Here is a 20,547-nt window from a genome sequence, read left to right on the forward strand (position 1 = left end):
TTCTTATGTTCTGCTTCCCAAATTTAGAGAATCTTGGAAGGATTGATTTCTTTGTCATTGTTTGATATTTTATGTATAAATACGTACATACAGCTCGTGACAAGTTTACAATACATACATACATACGTACATACATACATACATACATACATACATACATACATACATACATACATACATACATACATACATACATACATACATACATACATACATACATACATACATACATACATACATACATACATACATACATAGGGGAGACTGTTGTACCTTTAAACACTTTTCACATTTTATTTTTTTTTTTTTTAATTTTGGGAAATTACATTTTTTAAATTAAAAAATACTTTAAATGATTATTGAAAATTTCTTTACAACTTCGTCTATATATTTTCCTGTTCTACACATCTATTAAGGATGGAAAAAATAAAATGTAATATGTTCAAAGGTACAACAGGTTCATGTACCTTAGAACATACCCTCTTGAAAGTTAGAACACATGTAATATAGGTGTAAATATAGTTGTAAGAGCTGACAATCATATTTAAAATGTATTTGCAATCATAAACCATAGCAGGCTTCTCTGATTGAGATTTTATTTCCTGGAGGAACAAGAATTGCTTCAAGGCATCCGGATCAATTGGGGGACCTCTTAACTCCAGACTTACTTCGTGGCATGATCTTAAAATAAAAGAAAGACAAAACCAATTAATAGTATTGTGTACCTCGGAACATGTTCCATGGTACAAGATGTTCTGTGTTCAAAGGTAAAAGAGGGTGCACGTTTAAACAAATATGACTCCCAAAACTAGAGATTCGAATGCATCATGAAAATTATAATATGTTATTACCAGACATCGGATTCTAGGGCAAATGCCTATTTTGTTTCTTTAGGAGAAAAGTAAAAATAATTATTAATATTTGTGTTTCATGGAAATTGAAAGGTATTCAAAGAGTTTTATAGTGCCCTAAAATGCCCTAAAACGGTTATTAGAGCCTAATTTGTTAATATTCGCCTAAAAATGCCTAACTCACTGTAAAGTTTCGCATTTTACTCTTACTTTTTATAATTTATACATGCATTCACTGCGAAATTTAAGGCATTTAAAAAGTGGAAAGTTTGCTTCACACCAGCCATGAAACCATTGATAAAGGAAACAAAATGTTTTGAATCTCACGACACTCGCAATAGATTTCACCGAATTGAACATGTTTGGAGGCATAAATGCCGACAAAGAACCAACCTTAGTTTTGAAGCAGGCAACAATCACAACATGTGCTGCTACCGATTCAGAGATATACTATACTATAAAAATGACTGTTTTCGGTCTGAAACCGATTAGCTGTACTGTCCTTCAGAGTGTCATAAAATCACAATTTTTGGAGAAAGAGTGTTTTTGAAATATTTATGAAAAGTCGTAAAACTGCGAATTAGTAGGGTAAACCGTTACAAAATATTTAAAAGAATGGCCCTCCTAGTGTTAACACTACCAGGAAATGCAACAATAAGTGGAAATTTTGTATTTTTGTCCAATTGAATCTCAATAACAACGGTTCATTTGAATGCTCGTTAACAGTTGCTCTTTCCCTCACCTTATTTGTGTTGAGAAGTTTTGAGCGGTAGGACGTTTTCCTGTGAAGTTTAACGCGATAATGCCGAAAAATATAAGTGCAAAATCTACATTGATCCGGCAATGGCTAACAGAATATTCAGAATTCACTTATGATGGAAAAATAATATTCTGCAAGATTTGTAGCAAACGGGTATGTGACAATAGTTGAAATATATAAATTCTATTAATTTTAATGAGTAGGCCTATAATATTTATACATTGACTGAGCTATCCTGAGGTGTAATTCTTTTTAAGACCACTACACTTTATCCTTTTAAATTCCGATAGTTAAAGTATTTGCTGGTCATTAAAATTTTGATTGTTCAAACCCACTAACTTTGTGATAGAAATACGGCAATACAACAATTAGGATGTTATTTTAATTCAGTTTACTTTACATTTTTAGATTTCGCAAGAAAAGAAGTGCCACCTAAAGCAGCATGTGCAAGGAGCGGCTCATAAGGCTAAAGCTCAGCAGAAAAATCAACTGCAACAAACTTTACTAACACAGCCTACTTCATCCAATCTCAGCAGTAATTTCTATGCTGATTTAACCAGAGCGTTTGTTGCTGCTAACATTCCCTGGAATTCAATTGAAAATCCGGTTTTAAGACAGTTTTTACAAAAATACTGCAAACAAAATATCCCATCTGAGTCGACCCTAAGAAAAAATTACTTAGACAGAATATACAATGAAACTTTAGCTTCCATTCGGGAGGATATAGGTGATTCTTACATATGGGTCTCTGTGGATGAAACCTCAGATCCTATGAATAGGTATATAGCAAATATGGTAGTAGGAAAACTTAGTCCTGATGGACCTTCGATTCCACACCTCGTACAGTATGTGTTAAGGAACTTTCGAAAGTGAATAGCCAAGCCATTGCTTATTTTGTAAATAAAGGCCTACAGTCTTTATACTCAGGTAATATAGACGATTATAAAGTTCTGTTGTTTTGTACTGATGCTGCCTCATACATGGTTGCTGCAGCTCCACTTCTTAAAACATTTTATCCTAACCTCACGCATGTAACCTGTCTAGCACATGGCCTTCACAGGGTTTCTGAAACAATCCGGAATGAATTTCCTCTTGTCAATTCGTTTATTTCTAACACAAAAAAATGTTTTTGTAAAGCCCCATCCAGGATTTCAATATTCAGAGAGAACTTTCCAGATATCCCACTCCCACCTCAGCCGGTTGTTACACCATGGGGAACCTGGATTCAGTCAGTGGTGTATTATTCTAAGTATTTTAAAGAAGTGGTCACAGTTATTGATAAATTACCTGAAACTGATAGTGCCGCGTGTGTGAAAGCAGTGAAAGATTGTCTGAATGACTCACGAGTGAAAAACGATATTGCCTACATAACATCAAACTTTTCTTTCATACCTGCAAGCATTGAACAATTAGAACCGTGAAAAACAATCTCTTTGTAGCCAAATAGCAATAGTAAAGGAAGCTCAAGTGAACATACATTCTGCTTTGGGCGAAACTGGAAAAATGTTAAAAGTAAGTGGGACAACGTATTAAATAAGAATGTAGGATTTTCATTGTTGGAAAAAGTATCAAGAGTGATATCGGGGGAAAGTGTAAATGTTCCAGTAAGTATTGATGTTTCTATTGTACCTAATTTAAAATTTGCGCCTCTCACATCAGTTTCGGTTGAAAGAAGTTTTTCTGCTTTCAAAATGATTCTCAATGACAAAAGGCAAAGGTTAACTGTGGAGAATTTAGAAAAAATTCTGGTGGTGTACTGTGCAGATAATTATAATAAAGCCTGAGCATGGAACTGAATTTCAGTAACTTAAAATGAGTAATCTTGATATCAATAATCATTATTTCATTAGTTTCAATATATTAAATTTGTGCAGCTCTGTTTATAAATATAATATAGTATTCTTTTTTAATGTTTAAACATACTTTTTTGTGCGTATTTTAGTGTATAACTAAAAATTTCAGTGAAAGAAATAAGTATGATACCTTGATGTGCCTAAAATGCCTATTTTCATTAAAATAGAGCCTAATATTACAAATTTTGAGCTTATTTTAGGCGCCTAAAACTGCAATTTTTAATGCCTAAAAACCCGATGTCTAGTTATTACTCATGAGATGATAGGGGACACATTGTACTTAATGGATGGTAACAAATACAATCTGGTTTTATGTTAGATAACATCAATGAACGAAATGTTTACTAAAAAAGATTCTTTCGTTCACAGAACTCACATTTTGCAATAAATCAAACCAAAACTACGACCAGAGCTACTTAGCGGCTTTCCCTACAATATACTTCAGTTTGAGTCCTCTAGATAGTAGCAAAAAATAAAAAACAAAAAATGTTCAAAGGTACACTATGCTAAAGGTACAACAGTCTCCCCTACATACATACATACATACATACATACATACATACATACATACATACATACATACATACATACATACATAACAATCATCTTCAGTCTGTATAGAAGGGAGGTAAATGTCATCCTGAAATGCTGTCACTGGACCTATAGCGCAGAACGTTAAATATGGACACGAATGTCTTAAAGCGATGTCTACACCAGATCCTGGTTTGAAGTGGAAGACCTCAAATGCAAGTTGTTGACCATTTATCAACAAAAAACAAAGCGAGATTATTGGACTCGGTTTTGTGTCGGACAGATGAGTGGGCTGCAAGCTTTTATCTGGGTGTGAATCACATCGCAGCGCCGGAGCAGGCTACTGGTGACGTGCGACCAAACCACACTCTCTGCAGCCAGTTCGCCTCGACGCTGTGTCCAAGGTTGTAAACCCCGAGCTGGAGTCCCGTTCACATAAGTTTAAGGCCATTTAAAGGCTCGAGCTGAGAGAGAATAGCGATGAAGAGAATCGTTTCGATTGTTACAACATCACAATGTCGTACCGGCTGTGTTCCAATGATCTTCTCAGTTCACTCACACTGTGGCACTGTTGTCTGGAAGGCGGTGTGTTCAACGCTACAATCGAACGCAGCGAGAGACTCGGTGACAATGTTACGGCGTGAAACAGTGTAACTACGCAGTCATTTTAACAGAAGTGTTCATGTTGAAAATGATAGCAAATTTTTGTGCAAACAAGCGTAGAATATTTCGTAATTATTGTGCTGTGAAAGTGTTGTGTTTGTGATTTGGACTTTGGTGATGGAAGATTTTAAAATAATGATAAATCCGATTCTTTTACGTCAGTGAGTTTGGTTATTTTTTTAGTGTTTTGTTTTTAACTGAAGGCGCGAATCTTGGAATACGGTATTCTGTGTTAATTTTATACTGTTCAACTGAGATTAAACGAAATACCTCATGGTTCCTTGTGTGGACATGGACAGGGGAAATGACGGGCAAATTTTTGGTAAGTTATGCACATCCGGGGGAAAAAGTTATAGGGCTTTTAAGGAACATTAGAACTGCTTTCAATTAGAAATTATAACTTCGTGTTTGTGGCTATAAGCTGTATTGTTATAAACTTAATTAATGTATAGTTATTTTTATTATTTACTAGCTGAAAGCACCCGGCGTTGCCCGGGTTTTCCTTTCTGCTTCTATTTTTAATTAAACTGGTTATTAAATTTTCGGAAATCTCGAAAACATAACTATACACAACCAAAACGAATTGTCTTTACTAAGCTTTCCTCGCCCATAAAGATGAATCTTTACTTAACACCACTTACATGAATTAATGAACTCCTTAGCCAAATGCCTGCCAGGGTTAACTCAATTTAAAACAGTTGTAAATCAGGCACCGAAAAGAAAACATTTCATCATGTGCCCGACGTTAAACTGTTGTTTTAAATGTATATATTTATTTGTTTTTATTTATTTATTTTATTTATTTATTTTTATTTATTTATTTACTTATTTATTTATTCTAGGGTAGTTAAGGCCATTAGACCTTCTCTTCCACACCGCCAGAAATACAAATAAAGTAATAGAGAAATCAAAGTATAAACAAAGTAAAACCCAACGAAAATATAATTTCTTCTCCTCTTTGTGATCAGTTTCAGCATCGAATCAATATGTACATATATAATTTAATTTATATTGGAATATTTTTTACCTCTTGACCGCTGTACACCTACTTATATCATACCCAGTGTTTTTTTAAATATAACTTGAAACTATATCTCATAAATTCAGAACATATTATATTAACTCTAGTTTTATACACAGAATACAGATTCCATTTCCGCCGTTGTGGCCATGTGTGCTTCCCGACCAAGCGGTTCGAGGTTCGATTCCCGGCATGGACAATAGAAGAAATTTATCTTCTGTACACGGAAATGGGTGTTTGTGCGTTGTCTTGTGATTGTCCTGTGATGTCTCTGCGGTGGCCCTGTGCCATGCTAATTTCATGACCAGGAAGGCCCTCACTTTGAGATATTTACTCGTAGTGTGTGATTCAGTGATTTCTGATCGACATCCAGGGACGTCGCTAGGGGGGCGCGAAAGGGTGCGCAAGCACCCCATAAAAAATCGGAGCACCCCTTTCCGCACCCCAAAGGGCAATTTATTAACAAAATACTAGGCATAAATTATTTTGAAGAACAAAAATAAAAACAAACTATTTCTTGGATGTGAAAAAACAAACTGCGTCCCATAGTGTATCGTAATGGATGTGATGAGCAATAATAATAATAATAATAATAATAATAATAATAATAATAATATTATTATTATTATTATTATTATTATCTATACTAATAATAAATCTGTAGCCGAAATGTTTCTGGTAATTTTCGATTTTCCAAAAATAATTGGTCCTAACATACATAATTAACCACCTGAAACCGAAAATCGCTTTTTTGAAATTTTTGTTTGTATGTCTGTCTGTCTGTATGTATGTTTGTTACCTTTTCACGCGATAATGGCTGAACGGATTTCGATGAAAATTGGAATATAAATTAAGTTCGTTGTAACTTAGATTTTAGGCTATATGGCATTCAAAATACACTATTTAAAAGGGGGGGGGGTTATAAGGGGGCTTGAATTAAATAAATCGAAATATCTCGCTTATTATTGATTTTTGTGAAAAATGTTACATAACAAAAGTTTCTTTACAAATAATTTGCGATAAGTTTTATTCCTTGAAAAATTTCGATAGGACTGATATTAAATGAGATAAATGAGTTTTAAAATTAAAATAACTACCATCTAAGGCCGTGTAATGAATTAAAAAACAAATGACTTCGTCTATAAGGGGCCTTGGACAGCAACAATCGAAAGCTATGAAAGATAGCCTACAGAGAATTTCTATGTTTGTATGAAGTAATATCGGAAGCTAAATTAACCGATTTGTATAATTAATTATTATTTTACCATTGGAAAGTGTAGTTTCTCTAGATGGACATAATGATGTAATGTTATTACAGTGACTTCTGATATAATATAATATAATATAATATAATATAACATGTAATATTATATAATATAATTTAAGTTATTTGAAGGGTTCAGAACCATAGTGGGCCAAGCGCCATTTACTGAATACGTAGAAAACAAGGGTTAAAATTAAGTTATTGCCATAATTCAATGGAAATCTATAACAAGTAAAATAAAATATACACATTAAATGTAAATGATGTCAATCTTCATTAAACTATGGTTGCATGTAATAAAAATTAAGAAACATGTTAAAGGAATTGTCATCGCACCAAATGAGTGTCTCTGGACCAAAATGGTCGCATTTTAATTATTTGGATGCAATTTAAATTAAGTAACATATTAAACGATTTATCCTTCTACCAAACACGAATGTTCCCTGGATCAAACGTCCTATTTTAATTATGTAATTACTTTATATTTATTTCTAACGGGTGCAGCGGAGCGCACGGGTACGGCTAGTTATTAATAAACAGATGTATAGTATGCGCTCAAGTGCATGAAAGAACATTTTGGATTTTTTATGTACCACATTTTTACAGCTCGCACCCCATTTTTAAATCTCGCACCCCATCCGCACCCCCCTTGCTTTGATCCTGGCGACGTCACTGCCGACATCTACGGCTGACCACCAGTATCCAGGATACAAAACAGCCAACTTAAAAGCAAAATGGAATTCGATTTGCGAAGAAGCATGGGGCAGACTCCACTATAAGCTTTGGACTTTATTTTACTAAATTTTATCCTGTTTGCGATTTGTGGATTCACCTTGTTTTAATATAAGTGAGGTATATGATGATACGCATGAGAATCATGACGTGTAAATTATCCAGCTCTCCCGTTTTCTGTTAAGTTGTGTTCAATCGATTAAGCTTGTTAGATATCGATATCATCAACATCATTTGAAACTACATGACTTGGTTTACTACTGTCTTTACAAAGGTTATTTTAATTTAAAACTGGTATTACCAACGTTCCCACAGTATACCAACATTCCGTTTTCTGTAATTATATATATCAAATAAGATCCTGTGTAATTCCATTCTCAATGGATGCTCATGCCATTTTATGTACGATGCTTCATTGTTCTCATGACGATAAAGTTCAAACTGTGGTGCGACAGTCATTTTTCTCACAATAATTTCTATGTGAAGATACAATCATCGAAGTTAAGAAGGCGGAAAGAGGTGGGGAAATTTTGTTTTGTTGTGTTACAAGATCGCATTATATAACTGACGATGCAACGAAATGTTATTGCCTAGACTGATTTCGCATTTTGTTAAAATGTCAAATGTCATTAGACCTACATTAGCACATACTAGCAGAATATTTCTTTTTTTTTCTTTGTGTTCATATTATCGCTTTGTATTTCCTGAGTTCTTCAAACATTCTTCTAAGATGTCACATACCTGCTTAAGTATTTGGACAGTTCTTACATTCATTACATCATTACAGACAACTTGTACGTGAAAAGAAATATGATTAAAATCAACATGACTAGTACTTGGCAAATCAAGGCCCGCAGATAAATAGAAATTAGAGGTGAACGACCGGCATGCTTTACTATCGGGATAGATATTTGCATAAGATGAAATGGACCATAGTACCGTTCTAATGAATGGCAGAATCGAATTAGAAGTGAAATTATGGGCTATTAATTCTGAACACTTCAGCTTCAAAGACTTCATTCTGCCTCCATTTTTCTTTCTTGCTATATGAAGTGTAAATAATAAATCATTATAATGCTGCAAAAAATTGATTCGAGTTAATAGGCTATATGGTATAATTTTAATAGAACAATAGAGAAAAAAATTGGTAGGAAAATTAAAATTTCACAATACTATAATATTGTACAACATATAAAATATGGACATTGCGATAGTTGTTTTCTTTACAGTCCGACACGGTTTAATAAACTAGTGTGAGAAATTTTGAGTATCCAGATTGGAAAGGAGAAGGAATGATGATGTGAGAAAAATGATGGAGATGGAAGAGTCGGTAATTGAAAGAATCGAGAAGCGAACCCTTCAATGGTATGGCCACGTAAAAAGGATGAAAGAAGAAAGATGGCCAAAGATTATTCTGGAATGGTCACCTTGGGCAAGGAGGAAGCGTGCGAGACCAAGAAAAAATGGAAAGCCGGTGTCATGCAAATGATGAAGGACCGACATATGCAGGAGGAGGATGGCGGAAGGGAATTCAGGGCAACCGCTGAAGAGTGGAAGAGCCCACAAAAGAAACAAGAAAAGAAGAGAAATTTTGTCGAATGTTCTTTTGAGAAAATTAACTCCATATTATGTAGATGAAATTATTGGGGATCATCAGTGTGGTTTTAGGCGTAATAGATCGACTATTGATCAGATTTTTTGTATTCGACAGATATTGGAGAAAAAATGGGAGTATAAGTATACAGTACATCAGTTATTCATAAATTTCGAAAAGGCGTATGACTCGGTTAAGAGAGAAGTTTTATATAATATTCTTATTGAATTTGGTATTCCCAAGAAACTAGTTCGATTAATTAAAATGTGTCTTAGTGAAACTTACAGCAGAGTCCGTATAGGCCAGTTTCTATCTGATGCGTTTCCAATTCACTGCGGGCTAAAGCAGGGAGATGCATTGTCACCTCTACTTTTTAACTTCGCTCTAGAATATGCCATTAGGAAAATTCAGGATAACTCAGAGGGTTTGGAATTGAACGGGTTACATCAGCTTCTTGTCTATGCGGATGACGTGAATATGTTAGCAGAAAATCCACAAACAATTAGGGAAAACACGGAAATTCTACTTGAAGCAAGTAAAGCGATAGGGTTGGAAGTAAATCCTGAAAAGACTAAGTATATGATTATGTCTCGTGACCAGAATATTGTACGAAATGGAACTATAAAAATTGGAGATTTATCCATCGAGTAACAAATATAAATGACACTCGGGAGGAAATTAAACGCAGGAATATGGGAAATGCCTGTTATTATTCGGTTGAGAAGCTTTTGTCATCTAGTCTGCTGTCAAAAAATCTGAATGTTAGAATTTATAAAACAGTTATATTACCGGTTGTTCTTTATGGTTGTGAAACTTGGACTCTCACTTTGAGAGAGGAACAGAGATTAAGAGTGTTTGAGAATAAGGTGCTTAGGAAAATATTTGGGGCTAAGAGGGATGAAGTTACAGGAGAATGGAGAAAGTTACACAACGCAGAGCTGCACGCATTGTATTCTTCACCTGACATAATTAGGAACATTAAATCGAGACGTTTGAGATGGGCAGGGCATGTAGCACGTATGGGCGAATCCCGAAATGCATATAGAGTGTTAGTTGGGAGGCCGGAGGGAAAAATACCTTTGGGGAGGCCGAGACGTAGATGGGACGATAATGTTAAAATGGATTTGAGGGAGGTAGGATATGATGGTAGAGACTGGATTAATCTTGCTCAGGATAGGGATCAATGGCGGGCTTATGTGAAGGCGGCAATGAACCTCCGGGTTCCTTAAAAGCCAGTAAGTAAGTAAGTAAGTAAGTGTGAGAAATGAAGTTTTGCCAATTTAAAGGTTAAACGTTAAACTATTTCATAAACAATTGAGAGTGATAATAGTCTACAGTCGAGCGAGTAGTTAGTGTGGTTTCTTGCTTCAACTTTTGTTGATATATAATTTAATGTGGAACTGGAATTTATTTAGGATATCTTCCTATGCATTCTGTCAATATGATTTACCCAGTTATCTCTGTAGTTTTGTATTTAATTTCGAAATTCAATTGAAGAAACTTGTTGTGACCAATAGGCCTAGGCATATGAAAAAAAAATTGTGTTGTATGTATTTTAAAGCAGATATATTATGTTTACATTTTTAAATAGTATGTAATAAATTGTTTATTATGAGCGAAAAAAAAAAACTAGGAAGGAAAATGCTGATGTAGTTTAGTCACTTTGGAGCCAATTCGGAAAATGGAAACCAATTCGGATGCACCCGTATCGACAGATACGATTTGTCTGCAAAACGTACGTATCAAAGACATTATTTCTAAGATCATTTATACTTCCAAATGAAAACTTCTTGAAGCAAGATATTTTAGGACGTCGATAAATGCATACAAACTAGTTTCAGAAATTTTATATAGTATATATTAATTATTATAAAATAGAGGGGGGGGAGAGACTTCATTTTTTTTCAAAAGGGTTAAATAATAGGCTATCTACAGAATTATTTATCCAGTTCGTGGGATAAAAAATGTATGACTTTGCGATATCTATAGGAATTACTTTATTAAATTAATGTGATATTAACTTCTACGAAAACAGAGAAAATAAATGTTTCAGTGAATAAAAGTTACCTTTCTGTACAAGTTGGAAAAGTGAAATCACGATTTCTTTCTCTCCACACTTTCTTTCTGATCGTCCTGTAAGATTGCCTGCTATCAAGATCAGTTGTAAAGAACGTTTTTATATTCGCGGATGAATGTCCATAAAATATGTTTTCTCTTGAAATGTTTTCCTTCACAATAGTACAGGTTGTTTGACAAGTAATGTAGCTAGAATATTATTATGTACATAACATACCTTTTGATAGGCTACTACTAAATTTTGATTTTTGTAAATACCTAAGTACAAACTACAGATGATTGCAATATGCTAGGCCTATAACATGTAACTTTGTGCAAAATTGTTCACGTGTATACGGGGAATATGCTGTATAGTACAGGTGACGAAAGTCATGTTCATGAAAAATCTATTTTTTTTATTCAGAAATTTAATGCATAAAAGAGAAAAATATATGTTGTAAGAAAATTTTAGAATTCCTTAGACATAGACTTCCTAATATTTTATTAACCATTCGTTTTAAATTCTACACAAAATATAAAAAGACTCGCCGACATCAATTGTTGGTTTTTATAAGCATGATGCAGTCAAATTTATTTTGTTCTGAACTATTAACTTTACTGAAAATATTAGACTCGTAAATTACCAATGAATGTCTAAGGTTACGGAAAATTATATAATCTATTAAAATTTCGGTAGTATACCGTTTACAATTTGTATACTTAAAGGTAACATCTAGAATTGAAGTGATATATCTTATTTTTTTCTTACTCAGGCGTCTCTTCGTGAAGTAAGAAATAGATTATTGCGGAACGCGTAAAACGTACTGTGAGAAATATTGTTTCATATTAATGACACCGATTCTTTTTTTAATGTTCAGGCGTCTCTCCGTGAAGAAATATGACCAAGGAATGCTCGCAAATTTTTCCTAGCCTTCTCTCATTCAGAAATGGGGGCTCTTGTACAAATACGGAATTAAAATTTGGAGCGAGTCTTGATGGGAGTCTACTTGTATGTAGGCAACAATTTTGCACGACTGTCCACAAGTAGCATATATACAGGGGCTCTTGCTTACTGCACGTGAGCAATGTTGTAAACGAAACTTACACAGTAAGGGAGCTCCAAATTTTTTTTTACGTATTTGTACATAGTATAAACAGATAAAAGCATATTGTGTCATGTTAATTACACCGATTCTTTTTTTTCCATGTTCAGGTGTCTCTCTCTGAAGTAAGAGAGATGACCGAGGAATGCTTGCAAATTTTTTCTAGTCTTCTCTGATTCAGAAACGGGGCTTGTACATTGCATAAACAGATAAGACAGAACCGCCGACTTCTTCCCTTTCGAGTAAAGTCATGCTAAGACCTCTGATCACTTTAAAAAAAATGGTTCAGCCTAACGGACTTTATCAATTTCACTATGTTGCCATCTAGCAACTGCAAAAGAAGTCACGTTATAACCTTCATGGGAATTGTATGGAGCTACAGTACTAGTACTTCCATCTAGCAGTCGTTCCCAAAAAGTAACTTTTCGACGGTGGAGGCTCTGGTGGTTGTTCTCGTTTTATGTTGCCATTTCATAACATGGGAATAGCCAATCTGATATAAATGTGATCAGGGCTAACAAGCAAACATTCTGATGGGTGCAGATAAAAATGTTTTTTCTTCCGCTATGTTAATAATGTCAAAAGAAATGCTTATACAAATTTTGGCCATTCGACCGCAATTACGAGGCCGTCCAGAAAGTGGATTTTTCCTGGGGCCGTTTGCAGAAAAAAAACATAATTACATGGAAAGATTTATTGAAACAGATACAGCAATTGTTGAGCTATTTGTCAATATACCCCCCACTGGAATTGAGACATTTGTCATACCATGGGATCAGTTTTTGTATTCTTGTGTCTTAGAAGTCTGCCGCCTGGGATCGGAACCAGTGTGATGTGACAGCCGTCTGCACCTCTCTGTTGATCGCATGATATGACAAATGTCTCAGTTTCGGTGGGGAATATGTTGAAAAATAGCTCAATAATTGCTGTGTCTGTTCCAATAAATTTTTCCAATTAAATTGTGTTTCCTTTCTGTTAACGGCCTCTGGCGAACTTATTTTTACGGCCCTTGTAATTGTGGTCGAGTGGCCAAAATTTGTATAAGCACTTCTTTTGACATTATTAACATGGTGGAAGAAAAAACTTTAACTTTTTTATCTGTCCCCATCAGAATGTTCGCTTGTAAGACTTTTCATTTTCAACACATGTGTGAAATGTTGAAAATAAACATTCTAGCTTCTTGGCTGACTGTGTGTTGGTGAAGACATAGTTAAACCTACAAACTCTGTTAAGGCCCAATTGTATAAAACTCCCTGACTAAAAGATCAATTTTGATCGAAGATCGGAAAGTGAACCGAGTTCAGACACTTCTATTGTATAAAACTTTTCTGAGATCAAATTACCTTGGTTCAAATGCAATCTAAGTTCACGTGAAAAGGACTTGGCAACATCGCATGAACAGGTGAAGTATGTGATGCGCGGGCCATGTTGTACAGGTTTGTTCAGTGCAGCCAATTTAGCGACTTTAATTCTTTTTCGACGACAATTTCGTTTAACGTTAATATTGCTTAAATAGGGATTTAGCGACCTTTTTAGCACCTCATAGTGACAAAATTTAATCTTTCTTTGTTGATAATAAGAAATCTAGCGACTTTCCGCACACACTGTTGGAGACACTGGTTTGTTTTGTGCGTTGTAAATAATGGCGGACAATAAGAAGAAGATTGACCGTTCTCCAAATTAAGTTATGATGTTTGATACTGCTAAACATAACAAAGCTTTATAAAACGACAATTTTCGTTTAGTAATACAGTTCATTGAAAATTTATGAATGTACCTATCATATCCATGAATAATTAATGGTTGTTATAAACATAATATAATTATAGGTTATGTTATTTGATACTGCTGAACACGATAAAGCCTTATAAAATATAAGAATGTGTATATTAAGGCAAGAAATTGAAATATATATGTATCTACTACTCGTATGCTTCAAACAGAAAAGAAATAACTGAACTTGGATCATCCAATTTAATCGGAGAAATTTCTTCAGTCAAAGTTGACTTTAGTTTAAGACAAATTAATCTCAGATTAGACTTTGTACAACACAAAATTCCAAGTTTAGCTAGAACGAAGACCAATTTAACCTCTAATCTAAGATTAAATGGTTTATACAATTGGCCCTAAGTCTTTTAAAATGTCCGCTCGCTGTTGACTGAAAGGGTTAACGCTTCCGAATCGTGACGCTACTTCCGCAGTGAGCGGATTCAAACCCACGTCTTTGTGGCCTTGACGTGTCGCGGCATTGAGTGCAGCGCCGCGCCGCGCCGAGTTTCATAACAACAGACATATTCCTCTTCTTGCTCCTTTCTCTCGCTTGGATTTCCGCGTTCCTGGTGAAGCACCAACAGGGGGTCACTGGGTACATGCATAGCGGAAGTGTCTCCCACGCGCTTCGCATCCGTGTAACGGACACAGCGATGAATTCAAGGGGTAGTCGCGGGGAGAGGACAATTCCCTCTCCCCCGGGGAAAATTAATTCTCCCCTCCCGGACGTAATTCTAATGAACTGCGATCAAATGTTAGTTTTCCATCCTAAAATGTATTATTACTCATGGAAACCAATATCACTATACGGTGCATTGTCAGTTCTATCATGACATCTGAACATAACATATGCTCTTTCAACTGTTCTTGGTAAAAGGTAAAGGTATCCCCGTAACATGCCATGAAGGCACTTGGGGGCCATGGAGGTAGAGCCCCATGCTTTCCATGACCTCGGCACTAGAATGAGGTGGTGTGGTCGGCACCACGCTCTGACCGCCTTTTACCCCCGGGAAGGACCCGGTACTCAATTTTATAGGAGGCTGAGTGAACCTCGGGGCCGTTCTGAAAGTTTGGCAACGAGAAAAAATCCTGTCACCACCTGGGATCGAACCCCGGACCTTCCAGTCCGTATCCAGCTGCTCTACCAACTGAGCTACCCGGCCGCCTCAACTGTTCTTGTAGCTTTTAAAAATCTGAAGCTTTGTGAGAAACGAATCATATAATTCTGATGAACGACTGTGCAAAATATACCGCAGTCTTTGAATTGTAACAGAATGTGTCTCATGAGTCTCATAACACATATACAAGGTGCTACTGAATGACTTTTTCAAAATTGGGGAGTGTAGAGGGTAATACGGTGAAGATTTTTCACCAGGAACCCATGAGCGGAATTGAGAATTGAAGTATCTACAGCACTGTGAGATGTTGTTTTTCCTGTTCTTGTGATGGCGAACTTCTACGAATTCAATAGGCTAAATGAAACATCAGAGTAGTTTGAAGAACTTTATCGACTTTCATATTTGCAATAAATGTTCGAAGTGACGACCGCCAACTTCGTTATAGTCTATATCGCGCAACAACAAACCATGTTTTGCCTTAAGATTACACGCGCCCCTCTTATGATATCTAACTCTGTAAACATGCGCTCAGGAAGTTCATTTAGCTCACTGTTTCTACTGGTTCTGCGTACACAACAGCCTTCACATAACTTACTCCCATAGGAAAAAGTCGGTAGAGGTGAGGTCAGGGAAGCGCGCAGGCCAAGGGACTGGGCATCCTCTCTCAATTACTGGTGAAAACACTGTGAGACACGCGGGCCAGGTGATCGAAGTGCAGTGGAACACCATCATGCTGGTGGGGCGCAATTGCAAGGGAAAGTTCTCAAAAAGTTCAGGCAAAGCATGCTGTAGATAACTCCAATTTTCATTTCCGATCATGGGTTCCTGGGTGAAAAATCTTCACCGTATCATCCTGTATAGACCCCCAAATTTTGAAAAAGATACAGGGTGTTCAAAGAGGTTACAGACTCTGATAGTAGGTCTTATTTACCAAAATAAGTAAAAAATCTTTCAGTATACATAGGTATGAAACCCTTTACCTATGTAGCTACAAGAACTTTATTGTTATTGCTACAGCAAGTTCTCGAAAGAAATTCAAATCTTCTATTAACTTAGTACTTAAATTAGATGTCAGCAGGATAAACATTGCTCAGATCTCCCGTAGAAATAACATTGGAGAAATATCTTTTCAAAATTTCACTGATCCACAGCCTTCTATGTTTAATGATACCGATCTATTTACTAGCAGGAAGTGCACAAACTGAAGATGGATATAAACAGGCCGCGATCTGTCAACTGTAAATTTAAGAAACAATTTTCATGTTATGTTCTTAAACCTATAAATTATATCAGTACTCGGTAAATTCATTTCCGGACACCTACAACTCTGATCACCTAATAAAAAGCATTTATTACCCTGTAAGCGTCTCGTTACGTCATTGGGTTTAATAACATGAGAACCAGCTCAAGACTCACGCCAGATTTCCAGTCTCGAGAGTGAATGTGGGCCTTGAGGCAACTAACCTCCCATAAAATGACTCTTCCCCACGCTTCCTTGTTTCCCGCGCTTTTATGGCTTTCTCTTACTGTGTAATTAACAAAAGAGGCATTCTCTGTCTTTTGTAGCTACAGTTTTGACATCATCGTCTGGATTTGGTGCGAGACTCTGGAAAGTATAACTAAAAATATTACCAGAAGTAGCTACTTTCCTCCTTTTCGTTTCTTTGCGAGGTTATGTGATGCGTAGGCCTAATCAAGGTTCAGTCGGAACAATGATTAAATTCGATCTCAAAACAGAGAACTTTTGGTAACGTATTTGTATAAATGAGTATATTCCACTTTTGATCGTTGTGGTTACATCACAACATTTGTTTTCCTTTACGCTGCATTCCAAGTAGCCTATCTCTTCGTCCTGTATTCAGATAATGGCGTATCTACTTCAGCAAAATGCTTGAATCACGACTTTATTTCCTACATCGGAACGTCCTGATTTCCTGGTTAAATAGATCTACTTCTGACTTCAGAATGTTTTTTACATATTGTCTCAAAAAGTTAAGATATTTACTCTTTGATTTAGAGAGTATTTTTTGTCAATAAATAATTAGCCACATCATGGTTCAAGATAATCTTCCTTCCTTGTGTTGAAACCAGGAATTATCGTTTCTTGCTTCAAGATGTACTAGTTCCGATATGTTTTATGTACGGTTTAGAATTTCTTAGTTCCCTATTTTTGGATATATTTCCTTCTTCAGTGTCTAGTTCGCATTTCATTACTCACCGACTTAGGTTGTTCCTAGCTTCTGATTCAGAATATCTTTCTCGGCTTAAAATGGCAAGATGTTCTGCAGCATGTCCTTTGTTCCCTGTTTCAGAATGCCATTAGTTCCCGGTCAGTATGTCCTCAGTTACTGGTTCAGCATGTAATCGTCTACTTAGTAACTGGTTCAGCAAGTTTTATTTTAGGAATTATGTTACTTTCACGTGTTAATTTGTACTAAGTTTAAAAATACCTTAGTTGATTAGTTTCGGCTTAGAAGCCATCTTCAGGACTGCGTCTCCCGGTGGGGGTACGTTTGTGTTGTGTAGTGTGGTGTCAAATAGTGTATGTTCTGTTGAAGGTTTGTTGTGGGTGTGTTTTTGTGTATATGTATATTTCATATTGTTTTGTGTGTTTAGTTTCTGACTTTTCGGTTGGATATTTAGAATTTCCATGTCTGTGTCTATGTTGCTGTAGGTGTGGTTGGCGTTTGTGATGTGTTCTGCGTATGTGGAAGTGTTGTGTGATTTGGTTATGGCTGTGATGTGTTCTTTGTAACGTGTTTGAAGTGATCTTCCTGTCTGTCCCATGTAAAAGTTGCAGCTATTGCATGTGAATTTGTATATACCTGTGAGGTTGTATTTGTTTATGTGTCGAGATGCTTTTGTAGACTGTTTTGTGTACTGTATGCGTTGTTATAGTTTAATTTATTGAATGAAGTTGCGATCTTGTGTGTGTTTTTGTTTTCATATGTTAGTGTGATGTATCTTTTGTATTCTTGTGCTTGTGCTGTGTTCCTATGTTTCTTGTAATTATGTTTTGTCTTTTTTATTGTGTTGTCTATTATGTTGATGTTTTTTTTTTTGATTCCTGTTCAGAGTGTCTAGTTATTTTCCGATTCTCCATATCCTTAAGTTCAAGTTCAGCATATTCTTAGATTCCACATCAGGATATGTTGTTATTGTTAATATTATTATCCATTATTTATTATTATTATTATCATCATCATCATCATAATCATCATTACTCGACACTCTACTGTTTGCTGACGATCAAGTTATCATTGCAATATCAGAAGATGAACTGCAACGAGCCGTCCACATCTGACAAATATCTGCTTCAAAATTTAATATCAACCGAAAAATAAAAAACATGGCCTTTTTAGGAAAAGATCCAGTTCCATCCAAAATCATTATAAATGGCACATTAATAGAACGTGTGAATTCATTCAACTATTTAGGTTATAATCTATCATACATCACTGATGATGATATAGACAACAAAATTTCAAAATTTCTAAAAATTTGCTGGAACCATCAACAGTTATTCAAACCTTCCCAAGTACAAAGACAAACAAGGCTGAAAATCTACAAAACTGTCGCACGACCAGTTTTGGCTTATGGCAGTGAAGCGTGGACACTAAGAAAATGCGACGAAAGGCGGTTATAACAACTGCCGAAATGAGATTCATGCGAAAAACTGCTGGATACTCTCTTCTCGACCATCATCGGAACGTAAATATATTGAAGGAATTAAAAATTGACTCTATTGCCCATTATCTGCAGCAATACAGGCTTCAGTGGCAGACAAATGTCAAGAGGATGGATCGCTCTAGATGGCCCAGGCAGATTTTGTCGCATGTCCCAAGAGGTCGAAGAAATTTAGGAAGACCTAGGAAACGCTGGCAAGAGACCGTAACAGATCCACTGGGGTCTAACACTTGAAGGCTGATGATGATTATGATTATTATTATCACTATCATTTCTTGACTCGAAATTCTCCCAGCTCCTGGATCAGCATGGCATTAGCTTCTAGCTCTGAATTTCTTCAGTTTCTTATTCGATATGTGCTTAGGACAGATTCATTACGTTCCTAGATACCAGGTTAGCATGTTATTATTATTTTTCGTCATGAAATGTTCAGTATGTCCTTAGTTTCTGGTTATGAATTTTTTAAGTTTCCGATTCAGTATTTTCTTAGGACTAGATTAAGTACGTTTTTAGATTCCATATAAACGTATTATTAGCTCCGTATGTTCTTAGTTTCTCATTATGAAGTTCTTTAGTCTCTGGGTTTAGCATAGCATATACTTTGGGCCAAATTCAGTACGTTTTTAGATTCCATATAAACATATTACTGGAGTACTAGATATTGAGCATATCTTTACTTTCTGGTTCTGAAATGTTTGGTTTCCGGTTAATTATATTTTTAGGGCAGTACGTTCTTGGATTCCATTTCAGCATATTATTAGGTCTCGATATGAAATGTTCTTTGTTACCGGTTCGGCATGTTAGTTCTTCAGTTCTTGGATCGGAGTGTTGTAAGATCACAATTGAGGATGTTTCCGCTTTAGTTTTTTCTTAGCTCTTCATTCACAGTGTGTCATTAAAAGATTCTGAACGGTGATGTGGTGATATGGCAATCAATAAAACACTTATCGAATGGTAATGAGTAGGGGGCGGATGTTGATGAAAAGTCATCCTCTTATTTTTCACATTAGGACGATGCCTATTAATATAGAAATCCTTTCTATGTTAATATCAACGTAAAAAAGTAATTTCTTATATTGCATTTTTTGGCGTTTTTGAACTAATAGGTTATTTTTATATTTTTTCGGCATTTTTTGGTCATTTTTAATACTTTGAAGAACTTTCAGATCATTTCGAATGTATTTTACTTTCTTCTTTACCGATAGGTCTGTCAAATCATTTTCCAACCAAATAGGTCAGTAGTAATTACCTACTGAATAACTGAATAACAGTGAAGTTTGAGTTTTACAGTTTGTAACAGACTCTAAAGTCCATCCCTAATTCCACTGAAGCCTTCACTTCACACAATGGAAGTAATATAAAATCCTTGACAACAGCTTAGTTTAAGTGAGCACTTTGACCGCTACTGTTCTCTTGTCGGTACGAGGGTGTCTTTAGAATTTATATTTGGAAGGGGGAAACTTTCACCATGTCCTGGACACGAATATGTGTCCTAAAAATGGTTTGGAAGGGATATTTACTGTAGTAGACAGTATTTTTAACACA

At 35.6% G+C, this 20,547-nt stretch overlaps 1 protein-coding gene across 4 annotated transcripts in view; it reads left to right on the forward strand.

The window, feature by feature from the left end:
• Hr4 (Hormone receptor 4) overlaps positions 1 to 20,547 on the forward strand; it is a 266,887-nt gene that overhangs the window by 168,591 nt on the left and 77,749 nt on the right. Inside the window, exon 1 of one of the 4 annotated variants that reach the window (XM_069839247.1) lies at positions 4,374 to 4,980. The exons of 2 other annotated variants lie outside the window; for them this stretch is intronic. In XM_069839247.1, coding sequence (XP_069695348.1) covers positions 4,932 to 4,980 — 49 coding nt within the window. In that variant the 5' untranslated portion in view covers positions 4,374 to 4,931. Of the gene's footprint in view, positions 1 to 4,373; positions 4,981 to 20,547 lie in introns of those variants that run through there. One more of the 4 variants, XM_069839249.1, reaches the window with a different exon arrangement.

The sequence above is a fragment of the Periplaneta americana genome, chromosome 11 (genome assembly GCF_040183065.1).
Source record: "Periplaneta americana isolate PAMFEO1 chromosome 11, P.americana_PAMFEO1_priV1, whole genome shotgun sequence".
Lineage (NCBI taxonomy): Eukaryota > Metazoa > Arthropoda > Insecta > Blattodea > Blattidae > Periplaneta > Periplaneta americana.